The sequence below is a fragment of the Pelophylax lessonae genome (assembly GCF_965119305.1).
Source record: "Pelophylax lessonae genome assembly, chromosome: 6".
Classification (NCBI taxonomy): Eukaryota; Metazoa; Chordata; class Amphibia; order Anura; family Ranidae; genus Pelophylax; species Pelophylax lessonae.
In genome coordinates, this window is record NC_138773.1 from 22,927,640 (window position 1) to 22,949,979 (window position 22,340).

The 22,340-nt window shown below is 42.0% G+C and overlaps 1 protein-coding gene across 1 annotated transcript in view; it reads right to left on the minus strand.

Annotated features, from left to right (window-relative positions):
* LOC309558486 (uncharacterized protein) overlaps positions 1–20,014 on the minus strand; it is a 105,331-nt gene extending 85,317 nt beyond the window's left edge. Inside the window, exons 1-2 of the mRNA XM_082261557.1 lie at positions 19,959–20,014; positions 1,898–6,589 (exon numbers count right to left, since the gene is read on the minus strand). Of these exons, the coding sequence (XP_082117683.1) occupies positions 1,898–6,589; positions 19,959–19,974 (4,708 nt within the window). The 5' untranslated portion in view covers positions 19,975–20,014. The remainder of the gene's footprint in view (positions 1–1,897; positions 6,590–19,958) is intronic.
* Positions 20,015–22,340: the final 2,326 nt, after the last annotated feature.

Here is a 22,340-nt window from a genome sequence, read left to right on the forward strand (position 1 = left end):
TTGCTTAATTAGTTCACCAAGATGACAGTCTACTGTATATACTTATTATATAATGTTGTGGATGTTTAGTGGATTCTTTTGATGTCATATTTGCTGATTTTAAACCTTTTTGATAATGAAAGATGACAAGGGCTTGGGGGGTCAGACAAATGTTTTACCCCAGTGTGTTTTGGAGGAGCCAGGGTTAATTATCAGGTGTTGCTTGGTAAATCCATCACAGTGGGTTGTGTCGATTTAACGGTTTTGGATGTACAATATACGTTCATTATTTGTTTTAATATGTATCAGCTCCTGATGAAAGAGCAGTGCATGCTCTGAGATTCGTTGCATTTTATTAATATTAATATATTTGGGACTTTTGTTTATCTACTATTATTGTGATCCTCCCCCCCCTTAATTCTGCACTATGTGGACTCTCAATACCCAACAGCATTGTTGTTCAGTATGGCACACCCAGCCTTGGGATGTGTTGTTGAAGATGCCTTGAAAGTTGACCGTGGATCCCTGTTAATTAATCCTGTGAGCTGGCATACAAATTAAAATTTTCTTTGCCATTCGACAAGGTGATTTGATTGATTTCAATTTGCCTATTCATCTGTCGACACTCTTAGATATGCTCTGCTTTTTTTTTTCTTTTTAAGCACATATTCCTTTGTTAGCTTTCTTGTGCTTAGCTTCCGGAAAAGGAAACTGTATACCCAAGACTTTTTTGTTGTATTGCGAAGCTCCCCTTATTTGTGTGAGGTATTGGACTTTGGATCATATTGACTGTCACAAGTTAGCCTGTAGTTTTGTTTGTATACTCTTACCTCCTTGCTGCAATGCTTCAACCTTGCTTTTTTCAAATGTGGTGTTTGGCTTCTCTGTTCACCTTTGGGCGTTGTCTGCTCCGCTGTGGGTTTATATCCTTTTCCTTTCTATTACTACCTGGGTCACCTCCCTGTTTACTTCCCTATATATACACATGCTCAGTGCACTGCTCCTTGCTTGAGCAACTTCACTTTTCTCTGAGCTCCGATCTGTATACCTCTAAGCTATTATATCTGATCTAATGTGTACTGAACCCAGCTTTGTTTCTCCGTCTATGTTCGTTTGCTGCCTGTCCTGACCTTGGCTCATCTCTTGGATATCCTTAAAGTCTGCTTCTAACTCTGCACATGCCAGTGGTCTCCACATCTTCAGCTGGAGTTACCTGGGGGCCGTGAACTGGTTCCAGCATGCTGCAAGTCCATCCCCACCATCAGGGGCCCTGGTGAAGAAGCAGGCTGGGGCTTCAACTCTGCACCCTGGGGAATCCTGAGCTGGGGATCTAGAAAGGCTCACTACCACAGACCCGTTGACATGGACTATGATGATATCACTCAGCTCAATCACTATTTGGCCACTTCATTGTCATGTTCACAGCTGAGCTCCAAAGAAGCTGACAATGGAACTTTTAGTCCCTCAGTGTCAATCACTAAAGTTAAGTAGTTCCCTTAAACAAACACCTTTTGCACATCCTTATTACTGATTTCTTCATGGGTGAAATTTTGCAGAATGAAAACTAAAAATTTCCATCACTGAGCTGCTTAGGTAGATTTGCTTAGGAAAAAAAAAAAATCAACTCTTTTATTTATTTAGATGGTATGATTTTCTGGAGGTTGTATAAAAGACAGTTTAGTTTATATCATTTAGAGAGTTTATTTGTGAATGTTTTCATCCAAAATTTCGTACAATTTTTCCCAGGATTCCTTCATTTTTCCAATTGATTCCAATTATACTGCATATTGAGAGATATATACAGCTTTTTACATGCTGAATTAACCTACTGTGCAGTATACCTTATGTAAAGAGAATGTCAGTCATCAAAAAAGCATTCTGTAATGATCTCTTTACTATGGATCACTATAGGGCTGTCAATTCACATTAAAAACTTTTTTCAAGCTGTGAAGCGCTTGCTCTCTGGTTATTTCTTTCCAAATATCTGGCAGCTCAGCTGGTAATGCCATATACTCTTTGGCAAATTGATCATTAAACTTTACAAAGACGAACTTCCAGTAATCTGAGCACTCAATGCTGGAGTCAGGCTGAATGGCCCAATCTGGATAATATGTACGATATTCTTTAAAGGGGTGACATTTCCATTCTGTATCTGTATTTCTAAAAGTTGAGTTAGAAACAACAGCAGTAGAACAGATATCAATGACCAATTGATTATTTTCCACAAAACGGCCCCGTCCCAATCCTTTTGGTCTGTGAATGGAAGCTGCGTGATTCGTATGATCACCCCCTCCAGCCTCACAGGGCACTTTACAGAATGGACACTGCTTGCCACATCCAACCACCTTCCTGTATAATTCATCCTGAGGCTTCACTATCACCCTGGAAAGAATATACTGTATATCCAAAGATCCAAGTTTATATTGGATTTGTTGTTGTGTCTCTGCGAGGAAGTTTTCAATTTCTGATGAGAACTCCTTAGCATTCCCTGAGTTGTGAAATGTGATAACTTTCATCTCTTTCTCTGGGATCACCAATTCTGTTTTTAACAACTCACAGAACTGCTTCAAAAAAATTGACACAGAGTTTTCTTTCAGGCATCTTTCATTTTTCAGAGCTGATTTTATTTTCTTATCAATGGAAGATAGAATATGCCCCTGCAGGGTTTCTAAAGCTGGCCCTCTGCTATATTTGTTTTCAATGTAAGTTAAAATCCATTGCTTTATAAAGCTCTCATATGAACTGATGTATTCAAGATACTTTTGGAAAGACATGTCTTCTAGAAGCTCCTCTAAAACCGTACACTGGAAAAAACTTCGGCTGCTAAATGAGAAATTTTCAGAACCAGTTAAAATCTCATCCACTATTTTTTGCCCAAGATGTTCGTAAATATAATCTATTATTGCCGGTTTCAAGCATAGCTCACAAAACCGGCTGGCTCTGTTTCGACTTTCATCTTTTTTTTGGAAAATACTGAGAAATGTAGACAAGTACTGGGGCTTTAGCTTTTCCAGGCAAAGTTTAGGGTCATTGTCATGGATAAACTTGTCATGCAACTTCTGGAAGGCCTGAGAGGCTTTTCCAAAAATGAAAAGTTTGATATCCAGCTCAAACTGTGTAGTAAAACTAAGCTTTTTCACATCTTTACGATTTAGTATATTATTGATTTTGTGTAACAGTTCCTTGGAGTACATTTCATTGTAATCATTTCTGGAAGACATCTTCTCATTTATATAGTCTTCACTAGTCCGAATTATTGAAAAAGCAAGATCGCTAATCTTCTTTTTATGTTCTTGCTGAACAAATATTGGGTTTCTTAAAACTGCTTTACAGGAAAGGTCAAAGTATCTTTTATCATCTGTACAAAACTTGGTACCTTGCCTTGCAAATTGATGTAAATCACTAACCCTAATTAATGCTTCATTTATATGAGGTCCTTTACTGCTCATGTCATGTGTAAGAAGGAGAAGAATAGCTTTATCCACATTACATCTTTGAAGTTCTTCCAACTGCAAATCTGATAATGTTGTCTTCCACATCAACTCAAATTCTTGTTGAATTTCTCGTTCACTTACTTCATCAATTTTTTCCTTATATCTTTGCAGAAGATGCGTTATTTTATCTTCAATCAATGTCTGGGATTTCTGCTGAATTTCCTGGATTTTTATTTTCCCTTTCTGGATAGAAAAGGCCTTGTGGCACTTGTTAAGAGTGTTTCTTTCAAGTTCTTTTCTCAGGCTCTTTATACTTAATTTGAATTCTTCTCTGTGTCGTTCTATGAGTTTTGCATTTTCTGAGTTTTCAAAATATTTTTCTAGCGATTCAGTCATCTTGTTTTCTTCCTCCAGAAGAATATTTCGCAGCTCATGCGTGTTACCTTCAGATATTTCTCTAGATTGATTTCTAATGTCATTTTCTGTGCTGATCATCCAGTTGTGAATTCTTTTACAGAAATCCCATTCCCACAAGGAATACTGTACAGACAATTTATTGTAGGCTTTGGCCACCAGACTGTTTCTAAAACTGAAGATGAATTTCTCGTGCTTCACGGATCGCCATAAACTTTCTATCCAAATAATAAAGTCAGAGATGCTGGATGGCCTGTTAATAGATTTCTCCTGTTCCATAAATTTAAACAAATACATTTTCAACTCAAGTACATTTGAGCTGTAGCCATGATTTACTGGACCCATTGGTGGGTCTCCCTGCCAAAGGCCAGGAATGTACCAGTTGTCTTTATGTAGATCGTACTTCATCACATCTTTGAAAGCTGAAATATCATTTTTTTTCTCCATTTTTGCAGCCACTTTTGTCATTTCATTCAGCTGTTCCAGAAGTTTCCTCCTGTCTCTCATGTTCTTATCAGGAGCTGATACATCACTGACATTCTGGTGTACGAACTGGCAGTTGGGCTTCTTCCCAATATCCGTCATTCTAAGAAAAGCATGGACCACGATCTGTAAAATATCCTTCATTTCTGTTGTGTTTTCCATGGCCATATTGACTATGGTGATATCACTCAGCCCAACCACTAGTGTGGCCAGTTCATTGTCATGTTCATAGCTGTCCTCCAAAGAGGCCAACTCTGGAGCTTTCAGCCCCTCAGTGTCAATCACCAGGATGAAGTGACAGCCCAGCTTTTCCTGGAAATTCTCTTTCACGTTAAGAAGAGTCATGAAGGCTCCTCGTGTGCATCTTCCACTGGCCACCGGGAACTGCAGACCGAACATGGTGTTGAGGAGGGTGGATTTCCCCGTACTCTGAACTCCCAGCACCGTTATCACTCTAATTTTGCATTTTCTTTCTGTCTTAATGTCCAACTCGGTCAATACATCAGTTATCCATCGAAGGGGGATGTTGGAAGCATCTCCGTCAATAAGTTCCAATGGAAACCCATCCAGCAGAAGTTCGGCTGCTATTCCTGGAAGTTTAGAAAACCTTTTTTGATGTCTCTCGGTTTTTTTTGTCATAGAAATTTCAGCTTCATAGAACTGACCCAGTTCCCGTAGAAAGTGTTCTATCCCTAAAGAGCTATCTGAAAGTTTCTGGTCTAAGTCCTGAAGTTCTTTTCTATATACAATGTTGGTACATTTCTCCATATATATACTTTGAAGTTTTGTCAGATTGACTCTTGCAATTGCATCAAGCTTAAATTTCATCCATTTTAGAAAATGTTGCCTTTGGTTCTGAGACAAATCAGTAAGAGCATCTATAAACATCTTTATACCTTTTGGAGTTTGATGTTTATATTGCTCTGAATACAGGTTATTGCATTTCTTGAGGAGAGCAGACTGATATTTTTCTGCACTCTCCTCTCCTTGATTTTTCATTCTGCAAAGTTCTTTTTCTATTTTGGACAACTGTTTCCAGAGATCTCCTTGTAATTTCAGTGTTTCCTTTTTATATTGTGCTACATCCTTAATTTCTTGAGTGATTTTATTGGCGAGGTCTCTTGCCTTCTGGCATTCATTTGTATCCTCATCCACCACAACGTTATGTTTACCAAACATATTTGGGAGAGCTCCTAGTACTGCATTTTTGGTGCATTTTTTTAAAACATTTTGAAGTTTTGGATGTATTTTATTCATGAAATTTGCATCATTCTCTGCTTTACTTTTGAAGACAATATGTTCCTTCTCACTTCTTAATACCGGCAATAAACGCAGAAGAATACTTTTTGTTTTTTCCTCTAAAGATTTGCCTGGACTAGGAGTAACAACAAAGTAAAATGTGGTGTCACTCTGACTACATTTTGATAACAGTTGGAATTCCTGCTCATTGATTGTCTCAATGAATAAAAACACAGCTGATGATATTTCACTCAAAAATGTGAACTGGTCCCAGTTGGACTCCAGGTCTCCACGTAGATTGGTGACTGCAAAAGGTTCTGGAAAAACATCAGATTTACCAGAGGGAAAATACCAGGACATTTCCACAAGTCCTTCAGATATTTTCCTTTCAAGGTTTCCTCCTTCCATATCATCATGGATGAAGAAGTTGTGATGCTGCTGGGCTGGATTAAGAACTTGATTCAGAGTTTTGGATTTGGATAGCTTGGTTTTTCCCAGTCTTACAAAGGAGATGATTGGCATAGAAATATTCACCACATTTTCCTCTCTGAACCCTTTTTTCTCAGCTAGTGACTGAGGTCTCCACTTTTTCACAATGTCTCTCATTGCCCACAGCATGAAGGTACAATGTGACCTGTCACTAGCAGGGAGCAGTAGAGGGACAGCGAACTGACACATGGCCATTTTGCTCACAATTTCCTGTTGCAGAATACTGTCTGAACAATGCAGGAGAACACAGAGGACATCAAGGGGGTGGACTGAACTTGCATTTTGTGGATTTTCAAATATATCTTCAAATGGATCTCTTTCCACTGCAGTATACAGGTCAGGCTGATCTGTGTCAAAAAGAGTGCTCCTTGCAGTACCGTCCAGAGCCATGATCTTCCTTAGAGTACACCAGGGTACATCTTCTATCTTCTGGGGCTTATTGCCTTGACTGTTCTTTGCCGAGATTTCTAGAATATCCCCCAAAGTCAGCTTATTAGAAATATACTTCTCCATCTTCAACTGTACAAGGAGGTTATAAAAAGCCTCTGCCTCTGTAAAAAGAAAGAAGTAAGAAGTACTATTAATAAGTCATCTTTATATGGATTTTCTTTAATTTTAAAATCTTTGATGTTAGGGCCAAGGATAAGGTCTGAATTCACCCGAACATGGATTTGAATTCAAGGTTAGATTCAGGGTCCTGGCAGTTTTTTTGTCCAAATTCATGATTGCATTTTAATAATATAATTGATCATAAGTAAACCATGGTCAGCAGGCTTGGAGCAGTCAATAATGGGGGGAATTTGATAAGCCTGCCCCCTCACTCTAAAAGGGGGGCTTATGGCAGCCATAGTGTCACTGTATTAAAGCTGCTGTAGGGAAAAGATAGGGAGAGAATAGGAGGTCAGTTATCAAATTGAGCTTTACTATCGAGAATTTCAGTGGAGGGTTCTTTGTTAATGCCTCCTCTTCAAGTTTTACCACCTCTTTAGCTCAAATATCCAATTGTTTGATAAGCTAATTTGCATATATTTATTTATTATTATCTCTATCCAACTAATACTTGTATAATTTGCTTGTGTCTGGAATAGTACCACTGGATTGGCGTAGGGCCAATGTGGAGCCTATATTTAAAAGGGATTAAAGTCTTTGCCAAGTAACTATAGACCTGTTCGTTTAACTTCTATAGTCGGGAAGATACTGGGGAGTTTAATAAAAGACCACATAGATGAGTTCTTGCTGGAAAAAAAATATTTTAAGCAAGACAGCATGGATTCATGACAGAAGTTGTCAAACAAACCTGATTTCTTTTTTTGAGGAGGTAAGAAAAACCTTGGACAGAGGGGTGGCTGTGGACGTAGTATACTTGGATTTTGCAAAAGCGTTTGACACAGTTCCCCACACACGGATAATCTGTAAGGTAAAGTCTACAGGCTTGGGACGATCAGTTTGTAAATGGATAGAAAATTGGCTAAAAGATAGAATTCAGAGAGTAGTGGTTAATGATTCTTACTCTGAATGGTCTAAGGTTATCAGTGGTGTACCCCAAGGTTCAGTGTTGGGACCCTTACTTTTTAATATCTTTATAAATTATATCGGGTCTGGGATTAAAAGTAGCATTTCAGTCTTTGCAGATGACACCAAGCTTTGCAGTGGAATAACTTCTTTACAGGATGTCTCCAACTTACTAGCTGACCTCAATGCACTGTTTCATTGGGCAACTATGTGGCAAATGAGGTTTAATGTTGATAAATGTAAAGTTATGCTCAGAATATGCATGCATCATACATACTAGGTGGAGTAGAACTGGGGGAATCCATAGCGGAGAAGAATCTGGGTGTTCTGGTAGATCATTAGCTTAATAATAGCATGCAATGCCAAGCTGCGGTTTCCAAAGCAAGCAAAGTCCATTCTTGTATTAACAGAGGCATGGACTCCAGAGAGAGAGATATTACTTTGCCCCTGTACAGATCATAGTAAGACCATATGGAATATGCAGTTCAGTTTTGGGCACCAGTTCTTAAAAAGGATATCAGGGAACTGGAGAAAGTGAAGAGAAGGGCAATCAAACTGATAAGAGGCATGGAGGAGCTCAGCCATGAGGAAAGATTAGAGGGACTGAATTTATTCTCTCTTGAGAAAAGGAGATTAAGGGGGGTATGATCTCCATGTATAAATACACAAGGGGTCCATATAGGGAACTTGGTGTTGAGTTGTTCACTTTAAGGTCAACACAGTGGACAAGGGGGCACTCTTTACGTCTAGAGGAAAATAGATTTTGTCTCCAAATACGAAAAGGTTTCTTCACCGTAAGAGCTGTGAAAATGTGGAATAGACTCCCCCCAGAGTTGGTTCTGGCTAGCTCATTAGATTGCTTTAAAAAAGGCCTAGATTCTTTCCTAGGTGTACGTAATATAGAATCACTTGAATATAACAGGTTTTTATTTTATTAAAAAAAATATTTTTGGCTTTTAGTGGGTGTACATAATATAAATGGGTACTAAAAGTTATAGGTAAAGTTGATCCAGGGAATATCCATCCCATTGCCTCTCGGGAGATCAGGAAGGAATTTTTTTTACCCCTGCTTTAGAAAATTGGATCATGCTTTGCTGGGGTTTTTTCGCCTTCCTCTGGATCAACTGTGGGTATAGGATTGTGTATATGGGATTGTATGGTTGGGTTTTCAATACTGTTTTTTTTTTTTTTTATTGGTTGAGCCAGATGGACTTGTGTCTTTTTTCAACCTGACTAAATGTGTGGATAGAGCACACTAATTTGTAGAGTGTATTTACATTTTTAGCTGTTGATTATTTTATTAAATTATGTGATCCTAAGAATGTATCTGTTTATATAGCAACCTTTTTATTCTTGGATATAGGATATAGGAAGGGTTATTCGACCATATGGATAACTTTTCACTCATTTGGGCTTGTGTAATTAGGGATTAATAACCAAATGGAACATTTTCCACTCCTCAGATCTGTGTAATATGAGCAATTGAGTTAATGCAGAGGAGAAGGGATTCCTAACAGTGCCTGCCACACACACAGCGCTCTCATACTGCTGATTACACACAAAGCTCCACACTTCCCCACCTGAACCAACCCTATTTAAATCCGTCTATTACTCCAAGGGGCAGATTATTGACAAAGGAGGATTAAACCTCTGAAACGCGTTTATCGATTATGGCCCCATGCCTAGGTAACCCCCTGGGGACTTTCTATTATTATTGTCACCTTTTTTACCCATTCTTATTTGTAAGCCTGCTCAGGGCATACTGGCTTTAACTTCTTCAATCACTTATTATCTCATTTTCACTTGGGGCTATGTTCTTTTGAATGTAGGCTTGCACACACACTGTTTGTACTCATGGGTTCACTCCGGCCATTGACTTTTATTTTCTATTTTTCTTCTTTCTTTCACATTCCTCTGTCTCTCTATACTTTTTTTCTTGGCTTATGGGCTCCTGTTATTAACATTATTATTATTTATGTTTACATACAAGTTTGCTATACTCAATGGCATTTTTTCTTTTGACACATTTTTACATACAGTTACAGCATTGGAGCCCATACCAAACACTTTTGGTCACTTTCCTTTTTTGGAGGTCCCAATTATGCTCCTGGTTGACACCCTGAGTCCTTATACCACAGCTCCCGTGGCAGGCTCCATGGGCAACCTTCTTGCTGCAGGCTTACCATTTCACATACAATTGTTATGTAAGTACCTCTTGGGGAGGGACATTCTCCCCCCCTGGGATACTACCTTTTTCTAGTGTTTGGACATATAATGTTCTGTGGTCATCTTGGAGGTGTGTTTGGGGTCGATTATCATGTTGGAATACTGCCCTGCGGCCCAGTCTCTGAAGGGATGGAATCATGCTCTGCTTCAATATGTCACAGTACATGTTGGCTTTCATTGTTTCCTCAATGAACTGTAGCCCACCAGTTCCACTCATGCAGCCCCAGCCCATGACTCTCCCACCACCATGCTTAATTGTAGGCAAGACACACTTGTCTTTGCACTCCTCACCTGGCTCCTGCCACACACGCTTGACACCAAATAAGTTTATCTTGGTCTCATCAGACCACAGGACATGGTTCCAGTAATCCATGTCCTTAGTCTGCTTGTCTTCAGCAAACGGTTTCAGGGCTTTCTTGTGCATCATCTTTAGAAGAGGCTTCCTTCTGGGACGACAGCCATGCAGATCAATTTGATGCAGTGTGCAGCGTATGGTCTGAGCACTGACAGACTGACCCCCCCCACCAATTCAACCTCTGCAGCAATGCTGGCAGCACTCATACATCTATTTCCCAAAGACAACCTCTGGATATGACGCTGAGCACATGCACTCAACTTCTTTGGTCGACCATGGAGAGGCCTGTTCTGAGTGAAACCTGTCCTGTTAAACCGCTGTATGGTCTTGACCACCGTGCTGCAGCTCAGTTTCAGGGTCCTGGCAATCTTCTTATAGCTCTAGGCCATCTTTATGTAGAGCAACAATTCTTTTTTTCAGATCCTCAGAGCGTTCTTTGCCATGAGGTGCCATGTTGAACTTCCAGTGACCAGTATGAGAGAGTGAGAGTGATAACACCAAATTTAACACACCTTCTCCCCATTCACAAGGGAGACCTTGTAACACTAACGAGTTACATGACACCGGGGAGGGCAAATGGCTAATTGGGCCCAATTTGGACATGTTCACTTAGGGGTGTACTCACTTTTGTTGCCAGCAGTTTAGACATTAATGGCTATGTGTTGAGCTATTTTGATGGGACAGCAAATTTACACTGTTATACAAGCTATACACTCACTACTTTACATTGTAGCAAAAGTGTCATTTCTTCAGTGTTGTCACATGAAAAGATATAGTAAAATAATTCCAAAAGTGTGAGGGGTGTACTCACTTTTGTGAGATACTGCATATTGAGTAGTGCCAGGGCTGGGGTTAAAAGTGTCAATATTCCGGTAATATCCGTGATTAAACCAGATATTTTGTGCCAGAAACTGTTTAGATATTTACAGTCCCAGAGTATATAATATAGAGATCCTATCTGTCTGCACTTCCGCAAACACATAGGGGAATTACTAGAGGAAAATTTAGATAAGCGCAGTGGAGTATAGTACCATCTATATGTTATTTTATAGGCTTGCTCCCAGTGGTTAACGTTACGTGTTGCAGTGTACAGAGAGTTGAAGGCCTTGAGCAATTGTGCCTCTGTAAACTGTTGGCGAAGATCTTGCTCCCATTGTGTGATAGCATGGGATTTGACAAAGGTCAACTGATCTTGTAGAAGGGCGTAGAAGAGTGATATACCTCCATGTGTGGGGTTCGGGTCAGTAAAGTAAGACCGATTTTTAAGGTGTAGTTTTATTTCAGGAGAATAGCAGCTTAAATATTGCAAGATACGCAGAAGCGTAAAGTAGTGATGGCTCGGGAGTTTAAATTCTTTTAGTATGACCCCAGTGGGTTTGGTTGTTTGGTTTGGTGCAGTTACATATAGTGAGTCAAGTATTGTCTTAATACCATTCGTGATCAGTCGGGATGCCGGAATGTTAGGGATTAGAGATGCTAGGACTCGTACAGGTAGTGCTAAGTCTTGGGTTTGGGCAGAGTGCGCGGGAACTTCCGAACGAGCCCTCCAGGCTAATAAGGATGTTTTTGTAGTTAAAAGCATAGTAGATAGAATATTGCTACAGAATCCAAATTTAAGGAGAACTTGGGTCATGTATGTCCAGTGCACTCTGCCGAATGCCTTCTCCGCATTGATAGATAGAAGCAGAGAAGGCACACGACGGAGCTCTGCGTAGTGGATGATGTTGACAATACGCCTAGTGGCATCTGAGGATTGTCTGCTAGATGTGAATCCCATTTGGTTTGGTTGGACTAGTGTAGGTGTGGTGTGTGAGGTGATGTGCAATAATCTTGGCATATAATTTTAGGTCTAAATTTAGGATAAGGGTCTAAAGTTTGAGGGTGTTGTTGGTCCCTTACCATAAGCTCTCAGCATTTTGCGTTTGAATGCCGCAGCCGAGGCTGCTGCTCTACAGAGATTAGCAATGTGTGGGGAGAGTATCACGTGGAAGGCCCTATAATATTCATTAGAGAACCTATCCGGTCCAGGGGACTTATTATGTGGAAGAGAGGCTGTAGTTTTTTGAATTTCCTGCTCACTGATAGGGGCATTTAGGGATTTCAATTGCTCTGGCGTTAGCGAGGGGAGGTCGACTAATGACAAAATGAGTTGATGTTAGTTTCGGAAGGTTGTGGAGTGGATGTGTCAAATTTTAGATTGTAGAGGCCGCTGTAGTAGTCAGTGAACTTGTCTGCTATTTTTTGTGGGTTAACTATCTTCTGCCGGTTGGTAGGGTGATTGAGGTGAGAGATCCTGGTCATGGCTTGTCTGTTTTATTCTACAGGCCAGAAATTTTCCAGGTTTGTTGTCAGAAGCATAGGAACACATTTTAAGTACGAGTTGTGTTGTTCTAGAAGATGGGTCCTAAGGTCTCTGCGGAGGTTAGTTAAGTCCTGAAAGTGGGGGTTATGTGCGTTCTTGGCTCTTGCATCTAGTTGGATGAGGATCCCTTGCATATACTGTATGCCTTATAGGCACTCCATGGAGAGAACTCATCAGCTGTTGAGGGGGTATTGAACTGAGAGAATTCTCATAAATGCTGAGAGACAATGCAGTTAGTAGAGGGTTCTTGTAGGAGTTTTCTTTTGCAGGGCCACACATTGGATCTGGGGCAGGTCTGTGATTCTGTTACTTCTATGGTTATGGCCGCATGATCCGACCATGAGATGTCGGATATGGCAACTGAAGAAATCCGCTGTAGGAAGCCATTTGTCCACCAAAAACATATCTAATCTGGAGTATGTATTATGTCTAGCCGAGAAAAATGTGTAGTCTCTTTCGCTGTCATGCAGGCAGCACTTTACATCATATAAATCTTCCCGATGCAGCGGGGCCTGAAGGGATTGCGGACGGTGGTGCATGGGGCAGGTTGTGTCAATATGAGGGTCAACCGTGGCATTTAAATCCCCACATAAGGTGAGATTTCCATATTTCACTTTTTGAATTTTAGACATCAGTTTTTGCATAAAGGGTGATGGATGAGAGTTTGGAGCATACATGCCAACCAGAGTGTACGGGCAATTGTTAATGTCACACACCAAAATTAGGAACCAGCCTTTGGGATCTAAAATAGAATCCCAAGTTTTTGATGGCAAGAAGCATTCCCCTTTTTTTTAAAGTGGCACTCGCAAAGTAAATATGAGGAAAATCATTATGTGAACATTTAGGGGTGGCATTAAATTGAAAGTGCGTTTCTTGGGCACATACTATATCAGCATGGGAGTTATGTGCTTTGCACCATAGGGAAAATCACTTGGCTGGGTGGTTTAACCCACAGGCATTAATAGACATAATTTTAAACCCCATAGAGATTGTAAAGGTAAACAGTATATCACATCAATTGAAACCTTATGGTGTTGTCAATGGATGTATAGTACAGAGCATAGTAAGGATTGTTCTTTGTGGTAGATACATTAGTATAGTCACTTATGTATATTGATATTGGGTCTATAGCGAGTTGTGCAGTAGTAAATTGGGTATTGAAAAGGTTTCTGAGCATTAGTGGTTCAGGATAACAGTTCAGGGGTAAGTGGGGATAACCATAACAAAAGTGTGATACAGGGAAGTATGAGAAGTATAAGGGGATTTAAAAAGGACATCTTACTGAAAGGACCAGGGGCAGTACTGTGTTCGTAAAACGGGGGTAGAGCTAGATTTTTGAGGTGGTTCAGAAGCTCCCAGAAGAATCGTATTGAGAAGATCCTCATTGTGGGACTCTCTGCCAGTCTGGAGGAGTTCAGTGGCGATCTTTCCAGACAGGATGAGGAGGTGGAGGATCTGGAATGATGTCCCAACCGCGGAGGAGTTTCAAACCTTCTTCAATTATAGAGATGGTTTTCACCACTCCATTATGGGTGATGGTGAGCTTAGCAGGATATTTCCAGCGGTGTAGAATCTTGTGGTTCCTTAGTGCCTTGGTGATGGTAATTAGGTTGCCACCTTGCTGAAGAGTGTGTTTGGAGAAGTTAGGTAGGAGTTGGAGCTTTGAGAATTGATCAGGGATATTATCCGCTTTGTGGAACTCTGCCAGCAACTTTTCTTTAACTTGATAGAAGTGTACATGGAGAATAACATCCCTAGGTACTTGGCAGGGTAGATAACTTGGCTTGGGGACCCTATGGATCCGATTGATAGTAAGATCCGCTGACGTAAGTGATGGTAAGATTGCTAGGAAGAGATCTCACGCAAATTGCGGTAGCTGTGCTTTTTGGACAGACTCCGGGACTCCCGGTATTTTCAAATTATTTCTGCCAGATCTAACTTCTAGGTCCGCAACTTTGGATTTGAGCCAAGTTATTTCTTCTTCATGAGATGAATAAGCATCGACTAGAGTGTTAATTGCTTGCCGAGCGCCGCAAGTACATATACTGCGGCGGGCAGCCCCGTGCAGGCAAAGTGACGTACCGGTACGTCACTCGCCTGCGAGCCAATAGGGGGCGAGCGCGCTCCGCCGGAGGCATGCTCCCACCCCCGCTTGCTCACTGGGATCTCCGCGCGTGTGACCGGTGGACCTGATGTACGCCGGTCACTCGCGATCGTCAGTTACAGAGGGAGAAAGGCAGGCGGCTAATGTAAACAAAGCCACCTGTCATTCTCCCTTGTGTAACAGCAGAGATCATACGGTCCTGCTATTTAGGGTCGTAGATCTCTGCTGTTACATGAAAAGCCACATCCCTGCACAGTAAGAAACACGCCCCTAGGCACACACTTAACCCCTCCTTCTCTAATAAAGTTAACCCTCTTCCCTGCCAGTGTCATTTTTACAGTAACAGTGCATATTTATAGCACTGATTACTGTAGTAATGTCACTGGTACCCCCAAAAGTGTCAAAAATGTCAGTCAAGGGTCCGATCTGTCCGCCGCAATGTCGCAGTCCCACGAAAAAAATCGCAGATCGCCGCCATAACTCGTTAAAAAAAAAACAATAAAAATGACAAAAATCTTTCCCGTAGTTAGTAAACACAATAACTTTTGCACAAACCAATCAAAATACGCTTATTGTGATTTTTTTTACCAAACATATGTAGCAGAAAACAAATTGGCCTAAAATGGTAAAAAATTTAGATTTTTACATTTTTTTGGGGAATTTCATATAAAAAAATGTGAAAAATATTGTTATTTTTGCAAAATTGTCGCTCTTTTTTTTGTTTATAGTGCATGATCAAAAAATCGCACAGGTGATCAAATACCACCAAAAGAAAGCTCTGTTTGTGGGAAAAAAAGGACGTCAATTTCATTTGAGTACAGCATCGCATGACCGCGCAATTGTCCGTTAAATTCACGCAGTGCCGAATCGCAAAATACCCCCTGGTCAGGAAGGGGGTAAAATCTTCCGGGGCTTAAGTGCTTAAAGGATTCTGCATAATCGCACATTTTGTCTTCTACCTGATCCACTCTGTCATCCAAATTTTGTATGTCAGTTTGCATACGGCTAAAGCATGAGGCCATATCTTGCTGTAATGATTCTCTTAACAATATTAGCATGTTCTTCAGTATGGTGTCTGACACAGGGAGACCAGATGTGGTAAATGCAGCAAAGGGATAAGTGTAGGGCAGAGATGCAGCTGGATCTGCAGCTTGGACGCTTACCTCCATGTCCTGGGGTCCTGGAATGCCATTCAGGGCCTCTCTTCTGGGCCTTTAATTTGCTGGGCTCCATGTTGAGGGTGTGGAGGCTGCTGGGGGAGTTGGGCTGGCTTGGGGACTGAGCAGCTGGTCCCCAGGATGACTGTGAAAGCCCACAGTGCGATCCGAGGCAGCCCAGGGCCTCTCCTCTGCCATTTTGGCAGAGACCAGCAGGGGTTTTGTAGAGAAATCCGTCGAGCTTGTGGAGCTTCGCAGGTCTTTCCTCCTGCAGGTCATGGCTGGTGACTGCCCAAGGCTGGTGGCACAGAAACCGCTGAGTCTGGGCATGCTGGGGCTCCAGGAGTCACTGTGTTATCCGGCGGACGAGCGGAGCTCTGCTAACATGCGCCCATTAAGCAGTGCGGTCGCCATGCCCCACATTTTACAAATTTAGTAAACATCCCTTGTGACAGTAATAGGCAGTGACAGGTCCTCTTTGTGGAGAGATCCTTAAACCCCTCCTGTGCGCTTGAAAGTATTTAAAATGCCAAGATCTGTATTTTTTCATTCTTTATGATTTTTTAAAACTGGTGACGTTGGTTCCCGAGTAAACCAGAAGTGATGTCATGGCGTCGCTTCCGGGATACTATAGCCAAGACCTGATCAAAGCTGATTATGGCTTTGTTTGGGTCTCTGGCAAGCTGGGACAGCTTGTAATAACAATTGAGCTGCTGCTTAGCCACATTGGTTGTTATTACAAGAGTGCCAACCATCGGCTGTAAAAACGGTACCGGGTGATGCCTGCAGCTGCATATCATCCTGGTACAACCACTTGAAGCAGAATGATATACAGGTACATGATTTTATGGCAAGTGGTTAAAGTAAAGCGCTATTCTCAAGTGCAAAATACCTGCTACCAGGGGATCTTTGAATGCCAGTGGAGATTGTACAGGCTAATAGAGCTTGGGCCAGTCTGGGCATTTTTATGTAAAATGACTTTTAGGAATTTATTTTATTAAACGATATTGCACGATCATCCTGTCATTTATTCATATTTTGGCACTTGGCGTTAACCGTTTGATGGGAGAATAATACCATTGGAGAAGTGAAAATCTGACCACTACATCTGATCATACTGCTGTAACAAAAGGCTTTATCAGTCCTTGAGACCTTAGGGCTCTGGTGGGTGGATCTACATTGTCACATGTGGTGGAGCATTGGTTTGTTGGGGAGAGGAGCAATATACATCCTTTCAAGATTTTTTCAAACACAGTATGGTGGATGGGTTCCAAAGATTGATCGAACATCACAATGGACCTTATTTTTTAACAGTATACATTTGGGATAACATACACATTTATCCTTTTGCATTGTTTGTGGTACGCTTCTCAGTGCAGTTTTATATATTTTGCTTTCCTGTTGTTCTGTACACTAATTTAATTTTTGATTGTAATGGTCACAATACTACTACTATTGAGATTTTGAGCAAGGTTTGAATGAGGGGTTTAATACAACTATAGAGTATACGGTACAGTTTACACTAAATTTTGCTCCCTTTTTTTTTCCATAATGTTTTATTTAGATTGTAAGAAGGGCAATGCAGTAAACCCCCGCTCCATCGCAGTTCAGTTTTTGCGGTCCCGGTATATGTTATTATACTATATAAATCATTGAAAATTAAATATTTTTGTGTTTTCCATAGCTCTTGCTCTGTCTCTCAGCAGTGGCGTCACTAGGGTTGGTGTCACCCGGTGTGGAAAAAACATGGTGTCACCCCCCCCTTCACCAACTATAGTCCCCCCTCAGAACAGACCCCCCCCCCCCACTAAGTACAGAACCCCTCCCACAGTATAGAACCCCCTCAGTAAAGACCCCACTCCATCAGTGCAGACCCCCCCCTCAGTATAGTACCACCCTTCCATCAGTATAGACCCCCCTTCCATCAGTAAACACCCTCCTCCATCAGTACAGATCCCTCTCCATCAGTATAGACCCCGCCCTCAGTATAGACCCCCTTGCATCAGTATAGACCCCTCTCCATCAGTACAGACCCCCCTTCCCTCAGTACAGACCCCTCTCCATCAGTATAAACCCCCCTTCCATCAGTAAACACCCTCCTCCATCAGTACAGACCCCTCTCCATCAGTACAGACCCCCCTCCCCTCAGTATAGACCCCCCTTCCATCAGTACAGACCCCTCTCCATCAGTACAGACCCCCCTTCCCTCAGTACAGACCCCCCTTCCCTCAGTACAGACCCCTCTCCATCAGTATAGACCCCCCCTTCCATCAGTAAACACCCTTCTCCATCAATACAGACCCCTCTCCATCAGTACAGACCCCCCTCCCCTCAGTATAGACCCCCTTCCATCAATATAGACCCCTCTCCATCAGTAGAGACCCCCCTCCCCTCAGTGCAGACCCCCTTTCATCAGTATAGACCCCCCCCCTCCAGTGCAGACCCATCTCTCCACTTGTGCTAGTAGGTAGATGAGGGTCTGGATATGTGCTTGGGGAGGGGGGCGCTATGAGAGGGGAGAGGGCTTGTGCCCTTTTGGACGGTTGGATTTCAAATCCAACCCCCATTTCTAGTATAGGACTTTCCTCTCCCCTCCCATAGTGTCGCCCCAGTATACGTCATCTTAAACCTCCTCAATCCCTCCCCCACCTTTTTAACTTGCCCCCCTTCCTGGTCACTGTCTCCCTGCTCTGTCCATCTACTTTACAATTTACATACCTCAGATTATTGCGGAACATGCACAGTGGTGTCCCTCCTCCTGTGTAGATGTAAACCGCTAGGAGGGGGAGGCGGCTTCAGTCCACCCTGCTGTTTGAGTCAGAGACAACCCGTTGGTTTCCCCGAGATTTCCAGTTTCCAGAGGCACTCGGCTCTGATTGGATCTCCGCCTCCCGCCTCCCCAGCACACATGGATTCCGCCCCTCCAGCTTCCTCCAGCCTTCTGCACTCCAGCTCCGCCTCCCCCAGCACGTGTGAATTCCGCTCCGGCAAGAGACGCAAATCAGTATAGAGGTGCGGTGCCGCTGCCCACAGATGGTGTCACCCCTCTGGCGGGTGTCACCCGGGTGCAGTCTGCACCCCCGTAACCCCCTAGTGACGCCACTGTCTCTCAGTATCTTTTATGTGTTTAAATTAGTTTCTATTGTTTTAAAAGTGTGTTTAAAGACCTTAAAATGCTTTTAAAAGTACAGTGACAGTAAAAAAAACATGCCTATAGTGTATTTTAATAGGGTTTTTTATTTTCTATTTTGCGGATTTTCACTTTTCGCGGGTGGATCCGAAATGTAACCCCCGCGATGGAGGGGGGTTTACTGTACAGTTACATCGTAAACTTTCAAATGTCTAGTCCAGTTCACATTTTTGGAAAGTAAAAAAACATAGTAGAATTAGGATATGCAGGTGTAAAATATAAAAGGAAAACACCGTAGGAGCAAAAGGAAAAACGTTGTAATAAACAAGAACATTTTAGTGTAACATTTTAACGTAACAAGGTACGTGCGTAGTGCAAGTACAAAAGTAGGAGAGGTAAAATGCCAAAAACGTATCCAACGGCTGCTTCTCAAAATTCAAGGGGATGGACGTGAATATAGGTTTGATTCTGAGAGCGTGCAAGTGGGACAGCAACAAAAAGATGGTAGGTGCGCATATAGACAAGAGCACGTTTGGTCTTGTCCCTTAAATGATAGTGTTGAAGAATATTAATTGATTGTAACGATGTGTTATTGAATCAATGTAGGTGAGTGTAGAGGGGGGAGATAGAGGGAATAAGATGGAGGAGAGAAAGGAAAAAGAAGAAAAAAAAAAAAACCACAAACAACCACATAGGGATAAGGGATTTGATAAGGGGTGGGCTTGGTTTGAGTTATAGGGTCTTGTCTCCCAAACTGATTAACCTGTCATTAAAATTGTGGGATATCCTAGCACACCATGTATGGTAAACGGCTGATATCTAAGTATGTCTAAGAGTCTGGAATTTCAATAAGGATAATTGCTCCCTTTTATAGTGAGGGGGCTGGCACAAAACAAAGCCCCCATTATTGGTCCTTCCAAGCCAGCTGACCCAATGCAGCGCATTAATGTTACAAAGAATTTGGGTGGTCAGATTGTTACATTCGTTTTCGAGGACTAATAACTTTGAACATTGGCCTCCAATCAATGGTAGACCCAAACCTGAAGCTCATCTCTAATTGTGAACAAAACATACCTTCTGTTGTAGCCATTTGAAAAGCGTGAGGTTATCTTCTGTGATCCACATCCACATCCACAGACTAAAAGATTAAAAGCAGAAAATATTTATTTGTATATCTTTATTTCTCTCTCTCTCTCTCTCTCTCTCTATATATATATACTGCACATACACACAAAAAATCATCAGCCTCTTCCTTCATCAGCTTATGAAGGAGGAGTGGTTGTGCCTCTGAAACGGTTCCTGATTAGCTACTAGCACCCGGGCTTTTGACAGCTTCATCTGACAGTTCTTTTGAGGTTCCTCTGGAGCTTCTCTGGATCTTATCACCGATATATATACTGCTTCTCCATGATCCCAGTGGCTCCAGTCAGGACTATTACCATTACTGACGGCTTCACATTGAACTAACTCTCTACCTGTTTAACCACTTTACCACCGGAGGATTTTGCTGTCTTACGTCCAGGCCACTTTTTGCGATTCGGCACTGTGCGACTTTAACTGACAATTGCGCGGTCGTGCGACGCCGCACCCAAACGAAATTTACGTCTTTTTTTCCCACAAACAGAGCTTTCTTTTGGTGGTATTTGATCACCTGTGCGATTTTTACTTTTTGACCTATAAACAAAAAAAGAGCTTACATTTTGAAAAAATAGCAATATTTTTCACATTTTTTTATATGAAATTCCCCCCAAAACAAATGTAAAAATCTAAATTTTTTTGAATTTTTGGCCAATTTGTTTTCTGCTACCTATGTGTGGTAAAAAAAAATCACAATAAGCGTATTTTGATTGGTTTGCGCAAAAGTTATTGCGTTTACTAACTAAGGGAAAGATTTCTGTCATTTTTGGTGGTTTTTTTTAACGAGTAATGGCGGCGATCTGCGATTTTTTTTTGCGGGACTGCGACATTGCGGTGGACAGATCGGACCCTTGACTGACATTTTTGACACTTTTGGGGGTACCAGTGACATTACTGCAGTAATCAGTGCTATAAATATGCACTGTTACTGTAAAAATTACACTGGCAGGGAAGGGGTTAATTATATTGGAGAGGGAGGGGTTAATGTATGCCTGGCGCTTACTGACGTGTGTGGGGGGAGGGGACTATGTGACACAGGGACAGATCACATGTTCAGCTATGCTGAACCCTGCAATCTGACCCTGCCTGTCACTTAGGAGATCCGCCCGCTTTGTTTACACAAGCGGGTGGATCTCCAGACTCGATTCCCCGACGATTAGGGATGAGCGATGGTGATCACCGCCGCTCCTCCTCTGGCCCGACTCCCGCTGTGACTGAAAACAGCGGGAGCGAGCCTCCGGGGGCGCGCGAGCGCCGCCCAGAAGGGGAGGAGTCCAGTGACGTAGGTCTACGTCGCTGGACGGAATCGAGCCACTTTGCCGCAGTACAGTCCTAGTGACTGGTCGGCAAGTGGTTAATACTGAAACTTGTGAGTGCACTACCATTATTTTTATCCATTTTGTATGAATAAAATCTTGCTTTACTATTGGTGTCCATCCACTAAAGATCCGTCCCCCACATTTTAGTTCTGTTTTTGTTCGTTGCCGAAAATTGGAAATTATTTTCGTTTAGTTTTCGTCACTGAAAGTATGCCTCTAAAAACACTGCCATACTGTGCAATCCCATCAACATAATACTTCTGCTCTCACCTTCTTTATTTGACCCAAACTCAATCAGGTCTGCTGCGTGTTCCCCTTTAAACAGGGTCTGCGAGTCCCAATTGGTACCTTCTTCACCAACTGTGGATATTCAATGCACTTGGAAGGGTACCCAGACCTAAGCAGCGGCATGATTGGTCATTGTGCACACAAGGATCATTTTCTTCCACATCCTAAAAATAAATGAAAATATCATTTTATAAGTGAAATTCCTAAATGTACGTTGTCTGTATTCACATCTAGTATCTCATAAAAGTAAGTACACCTTGTGTAAATTTGCTGTCCCCTCAAAGTAACTCAACACACAGCCATTAATGTCTAAACTGCTGGCAACAAAAGTGAGTACACCCCTAAGTTAAAATGTCCAAATTGGGCCCAAAGTGTTAATATTTTGTGTGGCCACCATTATTTTCCAGCACTGACTTAACCCTCTTGGGCATGGAGTTCACCAGAGCTTCACAGGTTGCCACTGGAGTCCTCTTCCACTCCTCCATGGAGCTGGTGGATGTTAGAGACCTTGCACTCTTCCACCTTCCGTTTAAGGATGCCCCACAGATGCTCAATAGGGTTCAGGTCTGGAGACATGCTTGGCCAGTCCATCACCTTTACCCTTAGCTTCTTTAGCAAGGTAGTCTTGGAGGTGTGTTTGGGGTCGTTATCATGTTGGAATACTGCCCTGTGGCCCAGTTTCTGAAGGGAGGGGATCATGCTCTGCTTCAGT